The sequence below is a fragment of the Anolis carolinensis genome, chromosome 1 (assembly GCF_035594765.1).
Source record: "Anolis carolinensis isolate JA03-04 chromosome 1, rAnoCar3.1.pri, whole genome shotgun sequence".
Taxonomy (NCBI): domain Eukaryota; kingdom Metazoa; phylum Chordata; class Lepidosauria; order Squamata; family Dactyloidae; genus Anolis; species Anolis carolinensis.
The window spans coordinates 106,664,230-106,690,006 of NC_085841.1; the positions used below are offsets into that span (position 1 = coordinate 106,664,230).

At 44.2% G+C, this 25,777-nt stretch overlaps 1 protein-coding gene across 1 annotated transcript in view; it reads left to right on the forward strand.

Moving 5' to 3' along the window:
• ascc3 (activating signal cointegrator 1 complex subunit 3) overlaps positions 1-25,777 on the forward strand; it is a 370,189-nt gene that overhangs the window by 104,381 nt on the left and 240,031 nt on the right. Inside the window, exon 11 of the mRNA XM_003215509.4 lies at positions 17,301-17,465. Within this exon, the coding sequence (XP_003215557.2) occupies positions 17,301-17,465 (165 nt within the window). The remainder of the gene's footprint in view (positions 1-17,300; positions 17,466-25,777) is intronic.

Here is a 25,777-nt window from a genome sequence, read left to right on the forward strand (position 1 = left end):
ACTCCGGGCAGCTCTCTACAAAAAGACTCTTGCTCCTGAGGTTTCTACTTCCACCCCTGCCTCGATGGCATCCAGGCCTACTTCGTCGGTATCATCCAAGGCCTCGAAAACTTTGAGAGCTAAACCGACCAAACCGCCCTGCACGGTGACTACAGCCACGGTTTCGACCCGGTCGGGCAAAATGGGCCCTTCATCGACTTCGAGTTCGGTAACCTCAGCCATTTCCACTCGATCCCGCCTGGCTTCGCCGCCATCTTCTTCCGCCATGAAGATTGCCTTTAAGAGGGCCCAGGAGGAATCCATACGAGCCCAGTCTGACTCGGCAGCTGTGTGCCCGATTCCACCGACACCGGGAAAATCGCTAAGGGTCGCGTCGAAGCAACCTCCAGCAAAGAAGCGAATGATCTAGAGGTCGTCCTCCTCAGCTTCTTCTAAAAAGGACGTCCCCTCCTCTGTGGCCTCCTCCAGGAGATCCTCGCCTATCCAACCGGCGCAATGCCTCCGCTCTTCTTCTTCTCCTCATGGTCAGTCCTCGGATGCGGACGCTCAAGCCTCTCCCGACCGGTCGGTCAGGACAGTTATTAAGGCTCCCCAGCCAGCACCATCACGCCCTCTGGCTCGACAAGAGCTTTTTCCTCCGGCTCAGACACCCGAGAAGGGTAGACAGATGACGCGCCTAGCCCGTGCCGCCCAGGCTTCTGTGTCCAAGGGCGTTCGTCCACAGCCGGCTCCTGCTGCTCTTGAGGTGATACCTCAACAGGACTGCGCTTGTTTCTCCTCCCCGGTCCCCTCAAGGGCCCGAGGAGGATGACCCCGATATCGAACACCCAAGTCGATCCTCTCGGCCTCAGTTGTCTCTCTCGGCCTCATGACGCCTACGAGGTCGACCCACCCTCTCCGACGGATACTATCCGGGCTTTCTCCGACCAGATGGTCAGAATGGCAGACGCTCTGGGGATGGAAATTAAACAAACCTCAAAAGCTGTCACCGACCCCGTTTTCAAAAGGGTCCAGGCTCAAGCCCCACCAGCCACCTTGCTGCCTTTTCTTCCATACCTCCTGGACATAATCCAGGCATCTTGGAAGACTCCATCTTCGATACCTCCAACCTCTAAGAAAATAGAGGCCTGGTACCGAACCGATGACGAAGCCCTGGAATGGCTCAAACATCACCCTGATCCAAACTCCATGGTGGTAAAGGCCTTCCAATCATCAAGTCGACAGTCCAACTCCCCTGCCGACAGGGAGGGCAAAAGATTCGATGCCGTAGGCCGCAAGCTGTACTCCGGCGCTCTCCTCCTTTGCCGCATGGCAAACTACGGAGCCTGTATGGGCGCTTATCAACAGATCCTCTGGGAAAAAGCCCAACCTTTCTTCGCCAAACTTTCTGACGAAGACCGGTCAGTTCTCTCAACCCTCCAACAGGAGGCGGACTCCCTTGCACACCACCAAATCCAAATGGCTAAGCACACCGGCGATACCGCCGGAAAGATGATTGCCCACGCAGTTGCGATCAGACGACATGCATGGCTTCGGTCCTCAGGACTCTCTTATTCCTCTCGACAAGTGATCGAAGACCTTCCCTTCGACACTCAGGGTCTTTTCAACTCAGGTACTGATGACAAACTGAAGTCCAATCACGACTTCAAGATCCTCGCAGCAAAGTGCGGGACCGATCAGCCTCAGGCTCAGCGGACCCGATGGTTCCCTCAACGATACCGTCACTTCCCTCAGCCTTTTCGCCACCAACCGTTTCGACGCTCGTCGAGCTCGAGTCACCACAGTCAACAACAACCTCGCCGCCAGCACCAGGTCCCGAAAGGTCGGGGCAAGGGCGCTACAGCTATGGCACAACCCCAACGACGGGCCTGACGCCCACTCTCTCGGGGCTTTTTCTACCTTCACTACTACTGTCACTACCATGTCTTTCCTAAGCTCCAACCAGAACTTTCCTCTCTGCTCTTTCCGCGATCGCCTAGCTCCTTTCTACCACGAATGGGAGTCTATCACCTCAGATGCCTGGGTTCTCCGCATTGTCAGAGACGGCTATGCCTTGGAATTCGAAACTTTGCCCCCCCCACGGGTCACATCCTCCACACCGACCCTTCACCGGAGATATGCTCCGAGGTGGACTCCCTTCTGGCGAAGGGCGCAATCCAGCCTTCTCCTTCCGAGCAGGACACTCGAGGTTTCTTCTCGAGATACTTTACGGTTCCCAAGAGGGGCGGAGGTCTTTGGCCCATCCTCGACCTGCGGGCCTTAAACCTCTTCATTCTGCCTTCAAAATTTCGAATGGTCTCGGTAGCCTCCATTCTCCCAATGCTCCAACACGGAGACTACTTTGCCTCTATAGACTTACGCGATGCGTATTTCCACGTCTCGGTATGCCGATCTCACAGGCGCTTCCTCTCCTTCAAACTCCTGGGACAGTCTTACCAGTTCACAGTTCTTCCTTTCAGCCTCATCACGGCCCCAAGGGTCTTCACGAAGGTGGTCGCCGTGGTGGCAGCGCACCTAAGGAAACAGGGCATAATGATCTTTCCTTATTTGGACGATTGGATGGTTGTCGCATCCGACCCCTCATCCCTTCAAAGCCACGTTTCTCAAACTCTCTCTCTTCTACAACGGCTGGGCCTTCAGTTGAATGTCGAAAAATCCCAACTCCTCCCGGCCACAGAAATCCGCTTCATCGGAGCTCTCTTCAACTCCATCGCGGAAACCGCCTCCCTACCGAAGGACAGGTTCCTAGCCCTTCAACAACACCTTTCTCTCCTCCTCCGCAACCACAGGATCCGAGCCCACTCTGTCCAGGTCCTTCTGGGTCACATGGCCTCCACGGTCATGGTCACTCCTTTCGCCAGACTGCGTCTCAGACCTCTTCAAAGATGGTTTATAGACTCTTTCAAACCCCATTGGCATCCGAGCTCAATGTTTCTCACGGTACCGGACCAAGTTCGCCTCTCCCTTCGTTGGTGGCAGGACCCAGCGAACGTTTGTGTGGGACTTCCCTTTCATTCCCCCCTTCCGTCAGTCACCATCACGACCAACGCCTCCAATTTTGCGTGGGGAGCCCACATGTCGAACCTCACTGTCAGGGACCTTTGATCCATCCAAGAGAAGTCTCACCACATACACTTTCTAGAACTGTTATCAATCTTCAAAGCTCTCCGGGCTTTTGCTCGCTTTCTTTCCCACAAGACTGTTCTGATCCAAACGGACAACATAGTAGCCATGTACTACATCAACAAACAAGGAGGTACGGGCTCGAGGAAGCTTATGGCTCTCTCAATGGACATTTGGCTATGGTGCATAGCGAGACACATAACCCTCTCAGCGGTTCACCTACCGGGTGCTCAAAACACGCTAGCGGACTCTCTGAGCAGAATGACGACCTCCCCCCACGAGTGGTGTCTCGATCCCGAAATCCTGAAATCCGTCTTCGACGATTGGGGCTGGCCAGCTCTAGACCTTTTTGCCTCCCCCTCAAACACTCAACTTCCTCGCTTCGGAGCGAGACTGCCTCCAAACTCGACTCCGGGCTGTCTCGGAGACGCGTTTCTCCTCGACTGGACTCTCAAACCCGTCTATCTTTTTCCCCCCTTCCCTCTCATCTCAAGGGTAATAGAGAGACTCTATCTAACGCCGACATCAGCCATCCTGATCACCCGTGCATGGCCACGCCAGCCGTGGTACCCAACTCTACTCCGGATGTGTGCGGGTCCTCCTCGCACTCTCCCAACTCTCCCTCATCTACTATCTTCACAGAAGGGACAGGTTCTCCACCCCGACGTCCCGTCCCTACACCTAACTGCTTGGAGGATACTTCCTTAAATTCTCTCCACCCAGACCTGCAGGCGATCCTTCGTGCTGCCCATAAGCTGGCCACGTCAAAGGCCTATGCTTACAAGCTTGCAAAATTCCAAACCTTCCTTCGGGACCGACATGTCGATCCCTCCTCTACTTCGATCCCGCTGGTCCTGGACTTCCTACTTTCTCTTGCGGATCGTCAACTCTCTCTGGCCTCGATAAAATCCTATCTCGCTGCTCTCTCCTGGCATTTCCAACGTCACGGACAACCCTCTCTCTTTTCTAACAACCTCATTAAGACCTTTCTTCGAGGTTACAACAACCTCCATCCTCCAGTTCAACCTCCGATCCCTGGGTGGAGCCTCGAACTCGTTCTTTCTCAACTGGCTTCAGCTCCCTTTGAACCTATGGCCTCCGCCGACCTTCACCTTCTCTCTTGGAAGACTGCCTTCCTAGTCGGTATCACCTCTGTGCGCAGGCCTTCGGAACTGGCTGCTCTTCGGGTGGACGAACCCTACCTCCGTTTCCACCACGACAGGGCTGTTCTTCGCCCGGACATCACCTTCCTACCTAACGTGGTCTCTGCTTTTCACCTTAATCAGGACATAATACTTCCTGCCTTTTTTCCTTATCCTTCTTCTTCTTTGGAACGGAGACTTCATCTCCTGGACGTCAGAAGAGCCCTCCTTTTCTACAGGGACAGGACTAAGGACATACGTAAGTCGCCTAGACTTTTTGTGGCTTATGCTACCCATAAGCTGGGCGAACCACTTTCTTCTCAAAGACTCTCACACTGGATTGCTCAGGCTATCGAACTCGCTTACCAGCTGGCTAAGTGCCAACCCCCCCCCCCCCTTTCGATCTGCCCTAGATCAACGAGGGGCCTTTCCACTTCTACTGCCTTCCTGAGGGGTGTCCCTCTCGACTCCATCTGTCAAGCGGCTATCTGGTCCACTCCATCCACCTTTGTTTCACACTACAGGATGGACTCAAAGAACCTCAGTGTCACGACCCAGGCTGCAGAGCACCAATAACCATACACAGAGGCCAGAATCTATCTAATATCTTTATTGAAGGAATATATAAAGTTAATAAAAACAAGTGTAGAAAATAGTTCAGAATTAGACCTTTCAGGAAAGGTCAGAATTAGTCCAAAAAAGCAATGTCCAATAAGAAATATTAAGGTCCAAAGTTGTAATCCAATAACCGAAACACTCACTTTGCCAAGCAAAGTGAGGGGAGATGACAAGGTCCTTTAGTCCATGAAACTTGAGCGAGGCTAGGAAATAACTTGATACTTGAAACAAGGCTTGAACGTGGAACAAGGTAACTAAGAACAAGAACAAGGTCCGTGGAATAACTTGATAAATCCGTGGAACAAGGCAAGGATTGATCCTTGGAAACAAGGCAAAGTCCGTAGATAAACAAGGCTGGGAAGCAAGGCGAAGGCTGGATAGCAAGGCAAGGCTTGAGCTGGAGCGAGGCTTGAATCGGAGCGCGCTGTCCAGACACAACTCGCTCCGAAGGCTGACGAATTGACTCCGCGAAGTTACTACGCGGGTAAAACACCTAAATAGAGTCTAGCTTTCCCGCCGAAGCAGTTCTCTGGGAATCAGAACCGAAAGCTAACTCTGAGACCAGATGTGAGACTCCCCAAAGATTCTCACGAGAAGCAGTCTTAATTGGCCACATTCTTAGCTGCAATCCTCGCACTCCTGCGCGAAGCTGAATCCAAACTTCTCTGTTGTTTACAAAACTCCCGGCGCAAGAATACGGGAGAAGTAGGCTCTGGGCTTGTTTGACATACTTCTGGGAGACAACTTTCTTGCAGGTGCAAGGTTCCCAGATCTGCCTGGGAAAGATCTGGCTGAGAGGAATCCAGTTCAGACTGGGAAGGTAAAAAACCCAAGTTTTCATCTTCATCAGGAATTACAATGTCCTGAGCAGGACTACAAGGCCCATGGGTCATCACACTATCCCCCTCCTCAAGGCCCCTCCCAAACTGGGGCCCTCTCCCCGAGGCGCGAGGTCGTGGTTTGGTGGGATAGGTCTGATGAAAGCGACGGGTTAGATCAGGAGCATGGACTGTGGAGGCGTCTTCCCAAGAGCGTTCCTCAGGGCCAAAACCCACCCAGTCAATGAGATATTGTAGGCGGCGGCGGTGAAAGCGAGAATCCAAAATGTCCTCAACCTCGAACTCCTCCTCCCCATTCATCAAAACAGGAGGGGGGGGCCGGTTGGTCTGTATCAGGTCGCACACCATCCGCCGGAAGGAGCAGGGAACGGTGAAACACTGGGTGAATGCGCATTGAACGCGGAAGTTGGAGTTTGAAAGTCACGGGGTTTAATTGCGCCACCACTGGATAGGGACCAATGAAACGGGCATCTAACTTCCGGCAAGGGCGGTGGGAGGGCAGAAAGCGAGTGGACAGGAAAACCCGATCTCCTACCTTGATTTCGGGGCCCGGCTGGCGATGTTTGTCCGCGTGGCGTTTATAGTCCTCCTTGGCTTGATCCAGTTGCTGGAGCAAAAGTTGTTGCACCGCTGTGAGTTCCTGCAGCCAATCCTCTGCTGCGGGAACCTCTGAAGTTTCAATGACAGGGGGGAAGAAACGTGGATGGAAGCCGTAGTTTGCAAAGAACGGCGTTTCTTTTGTAGAAGCTTGAACTCCATTGTTGTAGGCAAACTCAGACAGTGGTAACAGAGAAGCCCAATTGTCCTGTTGATAGTTTACATAACAGCGAAGGTACTGCTCCAAAGTGGCATTGGTGCGCTCCGTTTGCCCATCTGTTTGGGGATGATGAGCTGAAGATAAGCGAGAGTCTATGCCCAATAGTTTTTGTAGTGCCTTCCAAAAACGAGAGGTGAATTGAGATCCACGGTCTGTGACTAAACTCTTGGGCAATCCATGTAGTCTGAAAACATGTTGAAGAAATAGATCCGCAGTTTCCTTGGCCGTGGGGAGGCCTTCGCAGGGAATGAAATGGGCTAACTTGGTGAATAGGTCCACCACCACTAAGATCGTGGTGAATCCACAGGAAGGTGGTAGGTCAGTGATGAAATCCGCGGAAATTATTTCCCATGGGCGAGATGGGGTAGGAAGGGGGTGTAAAAGCCCTGAGGGCTTCTCCCTTCGTATCTTGGAGCGCTGGCATACTGGGCAGGTGTTGACATATTTTTCCACATCCTTGCGGATCTTGGGCCACCAAAAATCCCTTAGGATCAAATGCATAGTTTTAAATAGTCCGAAGTGTCCTGCTGGTTTGCAGTCATGACACAGACGAAGCGCTTTTTCCCTGCCCGGTCCGGGTGGGATATAAACATGATTTCTATAGCAGAGCAGCCCATCTTTAAGCGAAAAGGGAAAATGCAGACCTTGGCGAAGTTGGTCCTGCGCCCAGGCATCTGCTTGCTGACTAGCCCTGATTTCTTGAGCACAGATGGGTCCTGGAGTAGGGGAAGTTGAACCAATGGGAATGGATTTGGTGTTCCCCACCGTGAGCGTGGCAAAGTTCTCAGGTTGTAGCAGTTGGGATTCAAAGGTCTCCTTGCGTCCTGCAGCGTATTCCGGTTTACGTGACAGGGCGTCTGCTTGCTTGGTTTGGGCTGGGGTCACATAATGGATCTGGAAGTTGAAACGTTCAAAGAATAAAGCCCAACGTTGCTGCCTCTGATTTAGTTTGCGGGCAGTTCTTAGATGTTCTAGATTACGATGATCAGTGTGGACTTCAATGGGAAATTTGGCCCCTTCTAGCCAATGTCTCCAAGTTTCAAAGGCTGCCTTTATGGCCAGTAGTTCTTTTTCCCAAATGGTGTAATTCCTCTCTGGTGTGGTTAGTTGACGAGAATAAAAGGCACAGGGGTGGAGGTGATCTCCCACCGGTTGTAAGAGTACAGCCCCAATTGCCACATCAGAGGCGTCCGCTTGCACCACAAAAGGGGTTCCAGGATTTGGGTGCTGTAGAATTGGCTGGGAGGTGAATAGTTTCTTTAGTTGCTGGAACCCTTTCTCTGCTTGATCAGTCCAGCGGAAAGGCTGCTTTCCACGGATGCAGCTAGTGATGGGGTCGGACCAGCGGGCAAAATCTGGAATGAACTTGCGGTAGTAGTTCGCGAACCCCAAGAAACGCTGCACCTCTTTCTTGTTAGTTGGCGCCCGCCATTCCAATACTGCTGAAACTTTGGCTGGATCCATGGAAAGCCCTAGAGGCGAGATGCGGTAACCAAGGAAATCTACCTCTTGTAGATCAAAAGCGCATTTTTCCAGCTTGGCATAAAGTCCGTGATCCCGCAATCGTTGTAACACCATTTTGACGTGGTTCTCATGTTCTGATTGTGATCTGGAAAACACCAAAAAATCGTCCAGGTAGATTATCAAGAACCTGTCTAGATAGTCCTGAAAAATGTCATTGACAAAATGCTGGAACGTTGCGGGGGCTCCGCATAAACCGAAATTCATAACTCGGGACTCAAATAATCCGAATTTGGTCTGGAAGGCGGTCTTCCACTCGTCCCCTTCCCTGATGCGAACTAAGTTGTAAGCCCCCCGAAGATCCAGCTTGGTGTAAACCTTGGCTCCTCGAAGCCGATCCAGTAGATCCGAGATTAAGGGCAGGGGATAGCTGTTCCGCTTGGTGATATTGTTCAATGCTCTGTAGTCCACCACCAAGCGTAGTTCCCCTGACTTCTTCTTCACAAACATCACTGGGGAGGCGGCTGGGGATTGAGAGGGTCTGATGAATCCCTTGCGAAGGTTTGTCTCTAGGAATTCCCTGAGAGCTTCTTGCTCTGGTTCAGTCAGGGAGTAGAGATGCCCTCGCGGGATCGGGGCCCCCTCCACCAAGTCAATGGCACAGTCATAAGGTCTATGTGGGGGTAATTTTTCGGCTTCTTTCTCATTGAATACATCCCAATACTCGGAGTACTTCTTTGGCAAGGTGATGATGGGCTCGGTGTCTGTGGCATGGCATACCTTGGCTACGAGGCAATGGTTTTGGCAATACGGTGAAGCAAACTGCAGTTCTCTGTTGGACCAGGAGATGTTAGGGTCGTGGAGAGTCAGCCATGGAATTCCCAAAATCACAGGGAAATGGGGGACCTCGGTAACAAAAAAGGAAATCTCTTCCATATGTTCCCTTATCCACATCCTGGTGGGTTCCGACCACTGACTTACGGGGCCCGTCTTGAGGGGACGGCCGTCTATGGCTTGCACCACACGGGCATTCTTGAAATCATGATATTGTAATCCCAGAGAGTCGGCATACTCTCTATCGATGAAATTGTTGGTAGCTCCAGAGTCTATCATGGCGTGGATCATGACGGGTCCCCTTTTTGCTGACCATAATGTGACCACGAGAAGGAACAGGACCCCGGTTGGCGGCTCTTGGATGGATTTTTTGACCGGGTTGGCGAGCCTCTCTACACCCGGTCGTTGGCTTCCCCCGCCGGCTGTGTGCCAGTCGGCTCAGACGCCTTCGTCTCCGTGGAGGACGCCGCCGCAAGACGGGCGGCAGGCTTCCCTTTGGCTGGGCACTCTCTGGCGAAGTGGCCCCCGTTCCCGCAGTACCAGCAGAGGTTTAAGCGTTGACGACGGGCCTTCTCGGCGGCATCTAGTCTGGGACGCACATTGCCCAACTGCATCGGCACCTCCTCGCCTCCTCTGGGGTATGGGGTTGGCGGTGGGGGTCTCCACACCGGACGTGGCTGAACGCTGGCGGGAGCGGGGGGTTTTGCCCCGGCTCTACTGCCCTGGCCTCGAACCCACTGTTTCCTGTTGGCAATCATGACTTCAGCCCGTAAACATTGATCAATGAGTGCCTCGAGGGTCTGGGGAGGATCCACCTTGGAGATTTCTTCCAGCATTTCAATGTTGAGACCCTCCCGGAATTGTCCCCTGAGGGCTACATCGTTCCAGCCGGTGTTGTGGGCCAGCACTCGGAACTCGGCTATATACTGAGACATAGGTCTGTCTCCTTGGAAAAGGCGACGGAGTTTGTGACCGGCTGCCTCCAAATTGTCCTCGATTCCCCAAGTCTCCTTGAGGTGGTCCAAGAAGTGTTGCGCTGATCTTAGGTGTGGAGAGACTTGGTCGAACAGTGCCGTCGCCCAGCTGGCCGCTGGCCCGTCTAGAAGACTGTAAACCCATGCCACTTTGATGTCTTCTTGGGGAAACTCGGCAGCACGGGCCTCCAGATAAGCTTGACATTGGCGACGGAAGACATGAACCTTAGAAGCTTCTCCAGTAAACTTGGTTGGCAACGCCATGGCCGGAAGACGAACTCCGCGTTTCTTCAAACCCCTTATTTCTCCATCCTGTGCATTGAGCTTATCACGGATTCGGTCCACCTCTTCCTTGTCGATGGTGTAGGTAATCGGCTGGCCGCTCGGCCCAGGTACGACTCCGGTAGACATTCTGGCCGAGGTTAATTGGTGCTTAGGGTGGCGGAGTCAAACTGTCACGACCCAGGCTGCAGAGCACCAATAACCATACACAGAGGCCAGAATCTATCTAATATCTTTATTGAAGGAATATATAAAGTTAATAAAAACAAGTGTAGAAAATAGTTCAGAATTAGACCTTTCAGGAAAGGTCAGAATTAGTCCAAAAAAGCAATGTCCAATAAGAAATATTAAGGTCCAAAGTTGTAATCCAATAACCGAAACACTCACTTTGCCAAGCAAAGTGAGGGGAGATGACAAGGTCCTTTAGTCCATGAAACTTGAGCGAGGCTAGGAAATAACTTGATACTTGAAACAAGGCTTGAACGTGGAACAAGGTAACTAAGAACAAGAACAAGGTCCGTGGAATAACTTGATAAATCCGTGGAACAAGGCAAGGATTGATCCTTGGAAACAAGGCAAAGTCCGTAGATAAACAAGGCTGGGAAGCAAGGCGAAGGCTGGATAGCAAGGCAAGGCTTGAGCTGGAGCGAGGCTTGAATCGGAGCGCGCTGTCCAGACACAACTCGCTCCGAAGGCTGACGAATTGACTCCGCGAAGTTACTACGCGGGTAAAACACCTAAATAGAGTCTAGCTTTCCCGCCGAAGCAGTTCTCTGGGAATCAGAACCGAAAGCTAACTCTGAGACCAGATGTGAGACTCCCCAAAGATTCTCACGAGAAGCAGTCTTAATTGGCCACATTCTTAGCTGCAATCCTCGCACTCCTGCGCGAAGCTGAATCCAAACTTCTCTGTTGTTTACAAAACTCCCGGCGCAAGAATACGGGAGAAGTAGGCTCTGGGCTTGTTTGACATACTTCTGGGAGACAACTTTCTTGCAGGTGCAAGGTTCCCAGATCTGCCTGGGAAAGATCTGGCTGAGAGGAATCCAGTTCAGACTGGGAAGGTAAAAAACCCAAGTTTTCATCTTCATCAGGAATTACAATGTCCTGAGCAGGACTACAAGGCCCATGGGTCATCACACTCAGGGACTCGGCCTTCGCTAGGTCCATCCTTTCCTCCTGCCTTTCCTGACGTTACTTGCCTTACTCAGAGCCAGTTTTGCTGTTTTCTTTACGAGTTCACCGATGTCATTCAACCTTTATTTCTCATGATATGTTCATGGGTTCATTAATGTAGTGCTTGTGTACTATACTTACCCACTACACTGTGATTTATTTCCTGAATACCTCTACCTCCGTTTCAGGGAATCGGTCTATACTTACCTCTGTAATTCTTACAGATTATCGCTCACATACAATGTTGTGATTATGTTCTGGATCCTAATAACTAGGATCGGTTCTGCACTATATGCTGTTACATTGTTTTTGACCATTGCACTTGCATTTGCACCTTGTGCTCAATAAAAGTGTTGTTTGGACACTAAACTCGTTGTCGGGTTTGCTATGTCCCACCTACCTATACCTCAGCTTGCTAGTCTCCATTAGTGTGCATTCACAGAGTACACGAAGAAAAAGGACAGGTTGCTTACCTGTAACTGTGTTTCTTCGAGTGTACTCTGTGAATTCACACAATCCCGCCCTTCCTTCCCCAATTGCAAACCTCTCCCTTTCTCATCGCCTTTGCGGCGTAGGAACTGGAGAGCGAGCACGGAGGGTGCCCTTTATACCCTCCGGGGAGAGGGGCGGGGTTACTTTAGCTTGGAAGAGTATCCATTGGAGCCTGCGCAGGCGCAGCCTTCTCCATTAGTGTGAATTCACAGAGTACACTCGAAGAAACACGGTTACAGGTAAGCAACCTGTCCTGTATGGTTGTCTTTATGTTTAGTATGTACAGTATTTGGTTGTTTGTGTAATGTGAAAGTGGTGAGAGTAGAGGGGGTCTTTGTCGCTGTGTAGTATTGTATAGTATGCATACGTTGTCCAAGTGTTGTGAATGGTTAGATTGTGTCTTGGTGCATAGTAGAAAGGGTTGGGGTGGATGGCCGTTAGGGGTGTCTCCAAATTATTGGATGGTATAGTTCTATGATTATTATTATTATTATTATTATTGTTGCTGTTATCATCATGATTATTATCTTTATTATCATCATTATTATTATATAGTGGGTGGATGGCCATCTGTCAGGAGTGTTTGGATTGTGTGGTCTTGCATGGTAGAAGGAGGTTGTACTGGATGATTCTTAGGGCTGTCTGCAAACATAAGGAAATTTGTTCAGTGGTGTTCATTTCAGATTTGCAAAATTTGGGAACCTGCAATGTTTCACATACTTATAGTTTCTGTTTTCTCTATGATGGAACTAATTTTGGAGTAGCTCCTAATCATAATCTGGACACTGCTGACAAGGGGGTAAGAATTACATGGGCAGAGAAAAATGCAAGTTGACACTCAAAATATTGACAGTTAACCCATTTCTGTTTTGCTATGCCCTAATGCAAGAGCCAGATTGAAATGTCTTGCATGAGTTCCAATTCATTAACCAAATGTGACACTTTATTTTCTGGCTGTTTTTGTGTGGAGTGAATTGAAGTGGTATATAATGGTGATCTAAATGATAATACTTTGCAGGGTTGCTGATGAAGTAGAACAAAAACAAGCTTCTAGGAAGGCATTTTAAGATTTTTTTTCCTAATGGTTCTTCAGTATCCTAAAATAAAGATGCGATGCTTATCTGTGAAGCTTGTCATAGACACTGAGAGGGCAAGAGAGGGCAAAATAAAATTAATTATCTTTTAATGTAGAAGGAGAAAGGGTATATGCATGCAATATGGAACAAACAGACTACTCATCTAGTCTGTTTTGAACTGACTACATTAAGGTTTGGTAAAGCTCATCTATAGGGCCCCACACACAATCCATCCATGTTGTGCTCCCCTCCAAACTTCCATACGCCCCGTATCTGGTAAAACAAGGGTAAAATGCCTTTCATGGAAGCTTTCAGGAGCAACTATTCACCTTTTAACTAAGTCACAGTCTGCCCCAACACACATTCTTTAACATTAAAGGTTCCAAATTCAAAGTGTTGTTGCATGCCATAAGTCAAAGTTGCATGTGAATCAAAGCTCAGAGCTATAGCTTGACACAAGGTTTGTGCTTCTCTGCATTGCCGCCACCTCGTGCTCCTGGCACACACCTCCCATCTCACCGTTCCCTTGCTGCTGCCACCTCTGCTCTTGAGCAAGACAGAGAGAGAGAGGGGGGGGGAAGCTACATGGTGGCTATGTGGCTCCCACTCTTTCAGCCATCTCTCACTCTTTCAACCGTCCCCACCGTCCCTGATCAAAACAAGCCTGGGGCGATGGCAGTGACAAACAATGACAGCCACACACTGGCGGCACCGAGCCAACAATGGGAAGCAGCAGTGGCAATGGTAGGAAAGATGCATAGTCGAAGAGGAGTGACAGAATCGGGTGTGGGTTTGGGGAGGTTTCCTGGGGATGGCCAGGACAGCTGGGGAGAGTAGACAAGAAAAGTTGGGATAAGGACTAAACATTTTTTTAAAAAAAACTAGAGTCTCAAATATTTCTTAGAAATGATTCTTTATTTTATCTATCAGAGCTCAAAAATAGGGCTGTAACTTACAATTGATGGCATCCTAGATTCGGTGAAATACAGTAATTTATACTTTGTGCTTGGTGATTGTATGTAGTTCCTTCATAGATACTCTTCCAAATTCTAGGGGTCTAAATTTTTAAATACAAGACAGTCTTCACTTTAATCAATGATTGTGCAGAGGTCTAGAATTTTTAATAGAGCCCACTAGTCTCCCTAATCTTTCCCCAATTTTTGTACAGCTTTTAAAACAAATTCAAAACACTGGAGAGTTTTGATATTCCCCATCTCTGGGCTGTTTTAGGCCTTGGAGAGAACTTTATTTAACAACAAAGATTGCTTATAATTTACTTACCAGTGCAAAAGGTTATTCTGAACTCAAAAAAAGTAATGCAAAAGAGGGGGGGGGGGGGTAGTCATACAGTGGGCCCATGGTGTCCAACGATCAGGTTCCAGGACCCCTCATGGATACCAAAATCTGAGGATGCTCAAGTCCCTTTGTATACAATTGTATGCTAAAATAGTGCCCCTTAAATAAAATGGTTTTTAAAAAGTATTTTCAATTTGTATATTTGTATTGTTGAATCCATGGGTGCAGAATCTATTAATACAGAGAGCCAACTGTATTGCCTATCACATCCATTAGAAGTAGAGATATGTTTTGAGTCCTTTTAAAAAGCAAAACTAAGTGTGGAGGACACAGTGTTGTGTGTGGGGAGTGCATCTCTGCAGGATCCTGCCATGTGGTTCACCAACACCCGATAGTTGGCTTCCCATGTTTCCAGTTGTTCATCCTTATTCATCCCCATACCACTATTGTTAATCAAAAATCTTTTTAACATGTTATTGTTTAGTGAAATTTTTAAAGTATTCTGGCTTTGAGCTTAGCCCTACCAGCTGTGGCACTATCAGAGCCCCTTTGAAATCCAAGGGTGGAGATTGTGTAGCACTTGTGTTCACTTTGTTTTCAGTGTGACAGTGTATAGAATTACACATTTATTTTTTGGCATTATTTAGATTTCCATGAAAGAGCACTATACTTAATACAGAATGTGTCCAAACACTTTAAAACTGAAGCAGGAGGGTAGGAACATGCATCTGTTTGTTATTTTAAATTGTGACAGCATGACTGTGGCACAGGGAGGATATGTGATTGCAGCAGTACCAGTTTAGCTTTGGCAAATTAGCTAAGTAGCTTGCATTTGTAGCATTTCACACCTTTACATTCTTAATATGCATTGCTAAATATATTTCATCACAGTTTGCTAATTAATGTTCTATGAAAATTACAGCTGTTAATTTTTGTGGTTGACATGGCTCATTTCAAAGTGCTAATAAGTTGCCTCTGTAATGGTGTGATGACAGTTTATAAATTCAGGATGTACATGCACCACTTAGAACATCAGTGGGTTCATTAAAAACCACAGTTGGTGCCCAAGTAAAGTTGTAAGCTAGAGCCTGGCTAAACCAAGTCTGGGCACAGTGTGATCTGCTTTTTCTGTTTTTAAATAACTAACCCAGCTTTTCCCATATCAGAGAAAAACATGGCAAAGGCAGAAAATAGCTAATACATTTTTTCTCATTTTCTCTCTCTCTCACTCACTCACTCTAACTGTCTTTCATATCCAATGTGATGATCTTTGACACAAAGTGCTGGGCAATGTATTTGGACCTTTGATCTATTGCTACATTCTTGGGTTGCTAAGTAGTCTTATTTTCGTGGACAATGGGCTAAAAATCTTAAGCTTATTTTGTTGAGAAGAAAATAATGAGACAAGCTGCTATAGTGGGAAAAGGAACCATAACCATAATGTAGAATCTTTGGCATTTCTATGTACTCCTGAAACTCCTGTCTGAAAACCTAGAGAAAATCTGCCACTCACTGTAGACAATACTGAGCTATATGAATCAATGAGCTCAGTTACTTTGAGACTGCTTCCTGTTCTATTGGGGGGTAGGTAGAGAGCAATTATTTGTTTTTTTTGTTTGTTTGTTATTATGTCACTCTTTACTCCCAAAAGGATTTTAAGAAGAAACACTTGAATTTTTTTCTAATCAGTTGTACAACTTTTCTTAGAAGCTGCTAGTAAGATGAATTAAAGTTTAGTTGAACCATCTCTGGAAGCCGACCCCAATCCCAAGCACAAATGCAGCAATATCTTTGTGGCATATCTCAGAGGGAGTTAGAGGATCTATAGCTAACAACAACTGCTAGTGTCCTTTTGTCTAAAAATATACGCAGGAGTAAACCAAAGCAAAATATTTCTGCACAAGTTTGCCATAAATTTAATGTGTTGCAGCATCTATGCATTTCGTAACATTAAGCTGATGCAACTTAACACTTGGCCAAGAGATTCTCAGTTTTATAAGAAGTTTTTGTTTTGTTTAGTATTCATTCATATATATCTAATAAATGTAAAATGAACTGTACCTATGCCTTCTGTAATGTTCTGGTTTGATTACAATTGTCTGTATCATTTTGTTTACAAGGTAGGTTTTGAATCTGGCCCATCTACGCTGCCATATAATGCAGTTTAAAGTATAGATTGTGCCCTTGATGTTACCCAGTAAGACTTGTTTTAATGGATATTAGTTGACTTTTCCATTTACTGAAAGAGAAGGTAATGTTTTTGCATGTCCTTGGAATGTGAGATTTATTGCTTTCCGAGCAATGATTTACCACTTGGACTATAGGGATGCAAATACGCAACAAATAACTTCCTTTAAATTTCAGTAGGAAGTGGCAGGCAGTAGACACCTAGGAAGTTACTTTGGATTCCTGCAGGGTATGATTAAACTCTCCAATATTAAGGCAGAAATGTTGGCGCTTAAAGAAGTTAGTTAGTCTGACCACTATGCACATAAGCTCAATTCAGCCATGGGTCAAGAATTAAGGAATACTTCATAATGGTAGCCTGATTACTGAAGCGGTCTTGCTAGCTTTACTCTTAGTTTTGATTCCAGATTTTGAATGGCCTCAAAATATAAAAATGACTTCATTTAAAGTTTTTTATGTAACTGTTATAATTGTTAGAAAAAAACCATTTCTAATGTTATTCAGACTTTGCACTTGGTATACATTTGGGCTCAATTTATTTAAAGCAAACCTATTCCAGGTGCACAAAGTTATCAAGATTGGATTAATTTTAAAAACACTAAGGGTATAGTTAGATATGACTGTTGGGAGAATTTTCATCAAACGTCTGCTCCTTGGCGTGGGGAAATAGTTGGTCAGTGCTTGATTCTCCTTTTTATTCTGGGGGTGGAGGGAATCTAATCCATACTCTTTATCAGAGAGGCAAACCTACAAACGTACATAGATCTCTCTCTATAACAAGTCTTCTTTGACCCCTGGTAAGCTAATTCCTTACTTCACTGAAATGGACCAAGTCTCATAATCTGAGTGATTTCTAGATGTATGGACTGAACTTCATTGACTTAAAGAGCATTTTTAACATCTCAGCATTTTTTTAAGCAGAAGAAAAATAAATACAAGCCTTGAATTGACAGTACGGCTTCTTTTCTCTTTTTCCTTGTCAGATGCTCGTGACTACACCAGAAAAATGGGACGTTGTGACTAGAAAGAGTGTTGGTGATGTAGCTCTTTCCCAGCTTGTTAAGCTCCTTATTCTTGATGAAGTGCACCTGCTACACGAAGACAGAGGACCTGTACTAGAAAGTCTGGTAGCACGTACTTTGCGCCAGGTGGGTATAACTCTGAAGTGAGAGAATTACCAAGAAGAGATCAAATGGTTATGGGTAGATTCATCCTTGTGCCTAAGCTGGCTCTGAGTCGCTTAGTTGTCAATAAAAGCTGTCAAAAGCAGATAATGAATTTTCATTTCTCTCCACGTCTGTCTTTTGAGAGGTGAGAACTGAACAAAAGGACCTCTGTAATGAAAATGATAACAAAAGAATCTCTGTAATGAAAATGTTCATAACTATTTGTTCTTGATCATTTATTTAAATAAGGACCTTATCTTTGTCATATACAAATGCATAGTGTATGTTGGTGGATAAGCATCCTGTTCATGTTGTTCGATCTGATTAGGTAACTTTAAATATTGTGGAGTTGCTGCAAGGCCTGTACCACTGTGTTCTCTGTATGCTTTCCTGGGATGCATGGCTTATGTTATGTTAACTTTATCAGGCACCTCTCTGATTTAACAGATGCATTGGAAACTGTGAGAGTGAGATTTTGTAAGAACAGGCTTGATATGCAGTAATGTATTGGTGTGGGACTTTTCTTTTTGGAGACATAAATCAGGATTTTTGAAATCTTCATACAGTTCCAGAAGTGTGTGGGTGATATACTGATAAGTTTATCTAGTTAGATATTTTATTTTATTTCATTCTTCACTACAACAAACATTTATCTGCAACTTCCTTGTTGAAACAGCTCCACTAGCTGCCAGTGTGTTTCTAGGCACAATTTAAACTGCTGGTTGTGACTCAAATAACCTAGAAGGCTCAGTTCCGAGTTATCAAAGTTGTGTCTCTCTATATCAGAGTTTCTCAAACTGTGTTCCTCCAGATGTTTTGAATTTCATCTCCCACCTAGCAGCTGGTAAGATGGCTGGGATTTCTGGGAGATGAAGTTCAAAACACCTGGAGGTGCACAATTTGAGAAATACTGCCCTATATGAGCCTACTCATGTGTTGATATTTTCTGGTAAGTCCTTTTTCTCTGTTCCACAACACTCAAAGGTACATTGGGGGAAAACACAGGAGAGGTCCATCCTGGTAGCTGCTCCCAGGCTCTGGAACTGTCTTTCTAGAGAGGTTAGATTACTGACCTCCTTGCTATCCTTTTGTAGGACTTCAGTTCAAGGGTCCAGCTGTTCAGGAGGAAAGAGCCTTTCATGTATTTATATTTGTTGTCATTCTTTTTAACAGTTAGGTCTTTATGGTAGATTTAAAAAGGTAAAGGTTTCCCCTGACGTTGTCCAGTCGTGACCGACTCTGGGGCTTGGTGCTCATCTCCATTTCTAAGCCGAAGAGCCGGCATTGTCTATAGACACCTCCAAGGTCATGTGGCTGGCATGACTGCATGGAGCGCCGTTACCTTCCTGCTGGAGCGGTATCTATTGATCTACTCACATTTGCATGTTTTTGAACTGCTAGGTTGGCAGGAGCTGGGGCTAACAGCGGGCGCTCATTCCGCTCCCGGGATTTGAACCTGGGACCTTTTGGTCCGCAAGTTCAGCAGCTCAGCGCTTTAACACACTGTGCCGCCAGGGGCTCCCTTATGGTAGATTAAGTCTGTTTAAAACTTTTGTATTACAGTAGAGTCTCACTTATCCAACGTAAACGGGCTGGCAGAACGTTGGATAAGTGAATATGTTAGATAATAAGGAGAGATGAAGGAGAAGCCTATTAAACATCAAATTAGGTTATGATTTTACAAATTAAGCACCAAAACATCATGTTATACAACAAATTTGACAGAAAAAGTAGTTTAATATGCAGTTATGCTATGTAGTAATTACTATATTTACAAATCTAGCACCAAAATATCACAATGTATTGAAAACATTGACTACAAAAATGTGTCCAGAACGTTGGATAAGCAAATGTTGGATAAGTGAGACTCTACTGTATATAATTTTTTAGTTGTATACACTTTAGCTCTTTTAAGCCACTTTGAGCTCATGACTGGATGATAGCAGGATATAAATAAATAAATATTACCTACATCTGTTTCCTAGTGGGTGGCCTCTTTTAAAAGAAGGAGCACAATGTTTAGCAGTACAAGACAAAAATCTCATACTGATATAATCATGCTCCTAAAGAATACAAAACTGAAATTTTAAGCATGGTTAACTACTAGATTGATTTATTCTTTGAACAAAAGTTGTGAGTTCTCAGCACAAAATGTAAGGGTACATTCTGACATGATCATATGTTACATGCTGAACAGAAATTCCACCTGTTATTTATTTATTTATGACATTTATATCCCACCCTTTGATTAGAAGCCAAATATTGTGTACTAACAAAATGCCTGTCAAATATATTAGGTATGTGTACAGGTTCTGTAACCTTTATACTTGAAAAGGAAAGCTTCATGAAATGTAGAATGCTCAGAAAGTGATGAAGCATTTTTGAATTTGTTAACATTAATAGAAAAAGAAAGGTCATCATTAGTACCATTACACACTAAGATACAACAAAAGTGTGAATTTTTTTTTTTAAATTTAGAGTTGGGGGAGATTTTCATACTAGAAATAAAAGTAGGTAAAAAGGTGCCTAAATATTAAGCAGTTGTAGATAATAAAAATTAAAATAATTCAGAAAACCCGAAACCCTTGCAAGATTAGAAGAGCAGTCGCAGTCGTAAGCTTCTGAAAAACTCTTACTGTGATTTAAAGAGAGAGTTCTTCAAGGATTACATGGAATCACAAAGCCCAGTAGGGGAGTTGTGCGTCTGAAAGTCTTTAGCAGCCTTTTGCCAAGCACAGATTTTGGTCCATTCAGTTCAAGGGTCAAGCTACAAGTACTTTGCAGGATGTAAGCTTTGTGTTGAAATTACTGATGTGACCTTAAGTAAGAGTACAAAAGCACAAATGCACATTATGCACTTTGTGAATTTTATAGGTTGCGTTTACAAGTTATTTAAATTGAATTGACAAAACTTTTTAGTCAAAAAAGGCTTTGAGCTTGCTCATATGCTATGGATACAACATCAAAAGGTTCCTCTGAAACTAATTTGTAGCTTTGATGTTTCTAGTTGTGCATTCCTGAAAATAACACAGATGTAAAATGAAAATGCTTAAACATTTAAAATAGAAGGGGAAAAACATGTAACTGTAGTATTCAATAATATCCACTTAGCAAATTAATGCAGTTGAAATTTCTCTTTTTGGCTCAAAAAAGAATGTTACAGTGTCACCTTTTGGCAGGTGTGATCATAGCTGGGGTTTTTTTTATTTCAATACTTGTTTAACTGAATGATTAGGAGAAGTTCCTCCATCTCAATTTAGAACGGTCTACTCCAGGTTATATTGAAGAAGTCTCAGAAGAACGTGTTCTGGTTTGCAAAGAGAAGAGAGGAACTCCTCAATATCTCGCTTCATCCCTCCTTTGTTGCCCGAACACATCCTTGAAAAGAGTGAACTATACCAGAACAATAAGACTAGCAGCAATTGTAAAGGCCTTCATTCTGAAAATGCATTTCGATTGCTACCAGATCTTTAGGAAAATGGATGATCTCAAGCATAGTCAGAAAGAGCTATTTCTACTGAGGAGTGTGGGGAACTCTATTGTTTCTACAAGGTCTCAACAAAAAGTCCCTTTGCCTTACAAAGTTCAACATTGGAAGATATTTTAATGCTTCCTTCTTCAGTTTTGAATTTTTGTTTTGAATTATTACTGTGTATAGTCATGCACAAGTCTAAACACTGTAGTAAAAAGTTAACCCCCAAAACCTGGACTAAATTTTCCATTGGTCAGTGTAAATACTTCACCTTAACTCTTATTTAAAAAAGGAACTATAGCCTTCTCTTCTTTTAGGTTCTCCTAGAATGGATTAAGCTCTCACCTTAAGCCACTCTACTCAGAGGAAATAGTTCCTTTTTGGATAAGAGTTAATACTGCCTTAACTTTTGTATAAAAAGAATCACCCCCTTCTTTGAGCCGAGTGGCAAAAGGACTTTTGAATGCCTGGATGGTAACATAGCAGTTAGCTGTCTGTGGCGGTAGATCCCCTGAGGTGATACTGGCATCTCCTCCTCTTCACAAAATGACCCTTGACTGATGCACAGGTGTTATCAAAATGCACAATTTTGACCCCAAACCTGTCCTTAACATGTACATGAGGTCACTTTAAAAATGAGTATATTCAGTAGTCTAAAAACGCTCACTGTGTCGTCGTGAATGGCATCCTTATCACCAGGTGAAACTAAGATGGTTCCTGCCCAGCACACAGAATATTATCATACAGTAGGCCCATGTAGTTGAGTGAAATATAAGAGCTCTTTGACTGAGAATTCCAAACACTATTTCCTACTGCGCAAATCTCAATATTCCATAAAATGTGGCCATGTCTGGTAGAATCAAGGCACTATGCAGTATGAAAGGAGTGGCCACATTGTAAATGAGCTCACTCTGGTCAGATCAAGTATCTTCAGGAATTGGTGAATTCCTGATTTGTTAACTTTATGCACATACAATCCTGAAACATAAGATAAAATCTCACTTGCTCCCCACCTCCAGTTTAGGCTTGTTTTGAATATACAGTAGAGTCTCACTTATCCAACACTCGCTTATCCAACGTTCTGGATTATCCAACGCATTTTTGTAGTCTATGTTTTCAATATATCGTGATATTTTGGTGCTAAATTCATAAATACAGTAATTACTACATAGCATTACTGTGTATTGAACTACTTTTTCTGCCAAATTTGTTGTCTAACATGATGTTTTGGTACTTAATTTGTAAAATCATAATCCAATTTGATGTTTAATAGGCTTTTCCTTAATGCCTCCTTATTATCCAACATATTCGCTTATCCAACATTCTGCCGGCCCGTTTATGTTGGATAAGTGAGACTCTACTGTATTTGAAATACTAAATATGCTTACAGCACTGAATTACATTGAAAATACATTGGAATGTTTAAGTTCTTGATGAAGATACAAGTTAGGCTAATCTGCCTCATTGTGGAGCAGGCAACAATAGGAGGCTAGAATGAAGATAAATAGGTATTTTAATCCACCACAAATGCTTTGGATTTGAAAATGAGCAATATAACTGAAGAAAAATATTTTCAAAATTTGGTGGAATGCAGTTCAGGAAATTGATGGAATTCACTCATTACAGTTTTGTGTTTGATTACCTATGATTTCTGCTTAAAGCTTCAAATATTGACCCCTCAGCATCTCCATGTGTTCCAGTTGCACACTAACTCCTAGACTTGTGCATTAGGCAGCAACAGCCAAAATATTATTATGAAATGAAATTAAGGCAAAGAGATTGCAAAGGATAGGATTGTTGGAGGAAAGCCAGTAGAATTTGGGTTGGCGGTGTTCCCTCCTATCCTTCCGTAGGAAGGTTAAAACTTGGTTGTGGGGCCAGGCTTTCGAATAACAGTGTTAATTATTATTATGTACGCTGGAACTCAATCGACAGACCCAGTCTTTTGAACTGAACACGCCTATCTGTATTTTATAATGTGTTTTATGAATGCTGATGTAAGTTAATAATAATTTTTAACTGATTTATAGTGCACTGTACAACTTTTATATATGTGTTTTTTGTAAGCTGCCCTGAGTCCTCTGTTGGGTGAGAAGGGCGGGATATAAATATTGTAATAAATAAATAAATAATAAATTTTTGCTGGTACAATTCTTATGAATAATACATTAACAATATTTTATGTCCTGATGAAGGCTGGAGTTAGAGAGAGACGATGGGTTCTATGCACAGAGAGAAATATAATAAAACAACAGAGAATTTGCGTTGAGGCAGTTAGGTAGGTAGGTAGTTTTCTGAGAATGAGGTTTACTGTTTGTTTGAATTCTTATAATTATTGATAACAATTATCTATTTAAAGTACTTTCTGAAAGAGAGGATGGAGGAGAGAGAATATAAGAGAAGAGAAGAAAAGAAGCTAAAGGCCGTTTTAGTAAAGGTTAAAGGGTTAGTCTTTAAAGCCACCCTAAAAGAAAAGCACACCCACCCACAAGTACCCAAATGCTGCGCACCCACCTACCCGTACTTTCCAACTCCCAGTCCCTAAATAAAAAATCAAGAAAATAATCTAGGAAAATCTAGAAAAATCAAAAAATAAAATTAGATTCTATAAGCTAAACCAAAAGCTAAATCTGCGGGCGAGCAGCAAGGCAATCTGACTGCGCAGTGATCGAAGCACCTCTCTCTAGAGCCAGGACGCAACTGAGCAATGGAGGTACTCACCCCATTAAATAGTCACAGCTTGCATAAGATATATCAAGGTTTTCTTCTGTTCTGATTGGCCCAACAGGCAAGGCTCACAGGGAAACCCTGTGTGAGCACGTGGCAGTCTCCATGCGCTGCATGATCCTGAATAGAATGGAAGGTAGCCACAACCAGCAGCCAGATGGTCCATCTCGGTAAAAAAAATAAAATAAAATGGCGGCAGAGCCCTTGCCGTTATGAGCATCCAGACAAGCTGAAGGCAAATGGCCAAAACGAATCTGTGCACAAGCCTACTAATTCCCATTTTCAGCTTTGTCCATCCTAAGCACAGTGCCATGCACACCTTTCCTTTGTCTCAGAATCTGCCTCTTTTGTAATGACTTTATTAACATAAAGCTTATCCTTTCCTGCTGACTGGAATAAGTGTCAGTTACCCAAGTCATTAATCCAGTATGGTCTTCTCCAGAAGCCATCCTGGTAATGAAGGCACAATTGTCAAGTCGTCATGCTAAACCAGTCTTCTTACTTTAAGGTTAGTGGTGTATATTTGCTTAAGCCAAGAGAATTATAAGTGGACATACATAATTTATAACAGTGACCATGATGGTTACTGTTGCATGGAAGCACAGAGCTTATTGAGCTAGTGATGGATGGTTCTGTTTGTGTTCAGCTTTAAAACTATTAGGCAGGGTGGAGCCAAGGGAGGGTTTGGATATGGTACACGTTGTATGAAAGATCCAGAATGAGTGGGACTGTTTTATGATTTATGGTTTACAGCTGTTTTGGACCACTGTACGAGCAATTGCACAATTTTCTAAATCATCTTTTCTTTGAATCTGTGTCTACTTCTTCCCTTTTGTTCTACTGATTCTCTTCTAGACTTCTTTCTTATTGTTTCCCATCAGCCTTATGATGCTATTCTTTATTGCAGCATTTTCTTTTAGTAGCTAGGGGTGTTGCCAGACATTTATCCAAGTATAAACAGCAGACATTACTGAAGTTTAGTATAGCTTGAACATTCTTTATCTGGAATTCCAAAATCTGAAATATTCCAACGTTTTCTATATGGTTGGACGAGATCATATCTTTGCTTTCTGATGGTTCATTATACACAAACTTTGTTTTATGAAAAACATTAATAAAAATCTTGAGTATAAAATTACCTTCAGGCTATGTATAAAGTGTATATGAAACATAAATGCATTTTTTGTTTAGACTTGGGTTAAATCACCAAGATTATATACATATATGCAAACACAGGTATTCAATCCAAAATGCTTTTGGTCATTAATTTAGATAAGTAACATTCAACCTTTAATGGCTTCATGAGACTTTCATTTTGGAAAATATTAGAAATGAAGTTCTTATTTAAACACGGGCTGTTATTTTTAAACAGTATTAATTAGGCACACAAATGCTCCCATCTCTAATTTTTAAAATTATCTTTGGCCTTCTATCTCTTAATTTTCCACTCTCTGTCCCACTGTTTCCACATAGTCCCACTATGACACAGCATTATGGATTATTGTATTGGGTTATATTTATGCAAAAGAATTCTAATTTTCATGTAGAAGGAATTTCATTATGGTCCCGATACCTAGTTAGAGATTATGATCTGGGATTACTTACTTATTTATTTATTTATTTATTTACAGCATTTATATTCCGCCCTTCTCACCCCGAAGGGGACTCACATTACACATATTAGGCAAACATTCAATGCCTTTTAACATAGGACAAAGACAAACAACAACATAACTCCGAACGGGCCTCGAACTTATGACCTCCTGGTCAGTGATCCATTGCAGTTAATTGCACTGGCTTGCTCTCCCGTCTGCGCCACAGCCCCGGGCGCTTTATAGAGATTACGATCTGGGATTATGATCCAGGGCAGAGCTGTCATCTTCAGTGATGAAATGAAGTGACCCAGTGGTTCGACTAGTGCATGACTGATCTGCTTCACCTCTCTTTTAGAGTAAACATGCTGTAGTTTGGAGTCGTAAGAGTGTTTGAATTGTTCTGCAATTAAAATTGCATTAAATTGCAGAACAGTTTGAGGACGGTATTTCCTTTTACCCCTCCTGACAATAGCATATATTAGGACTCTCTTTTTTTTTTT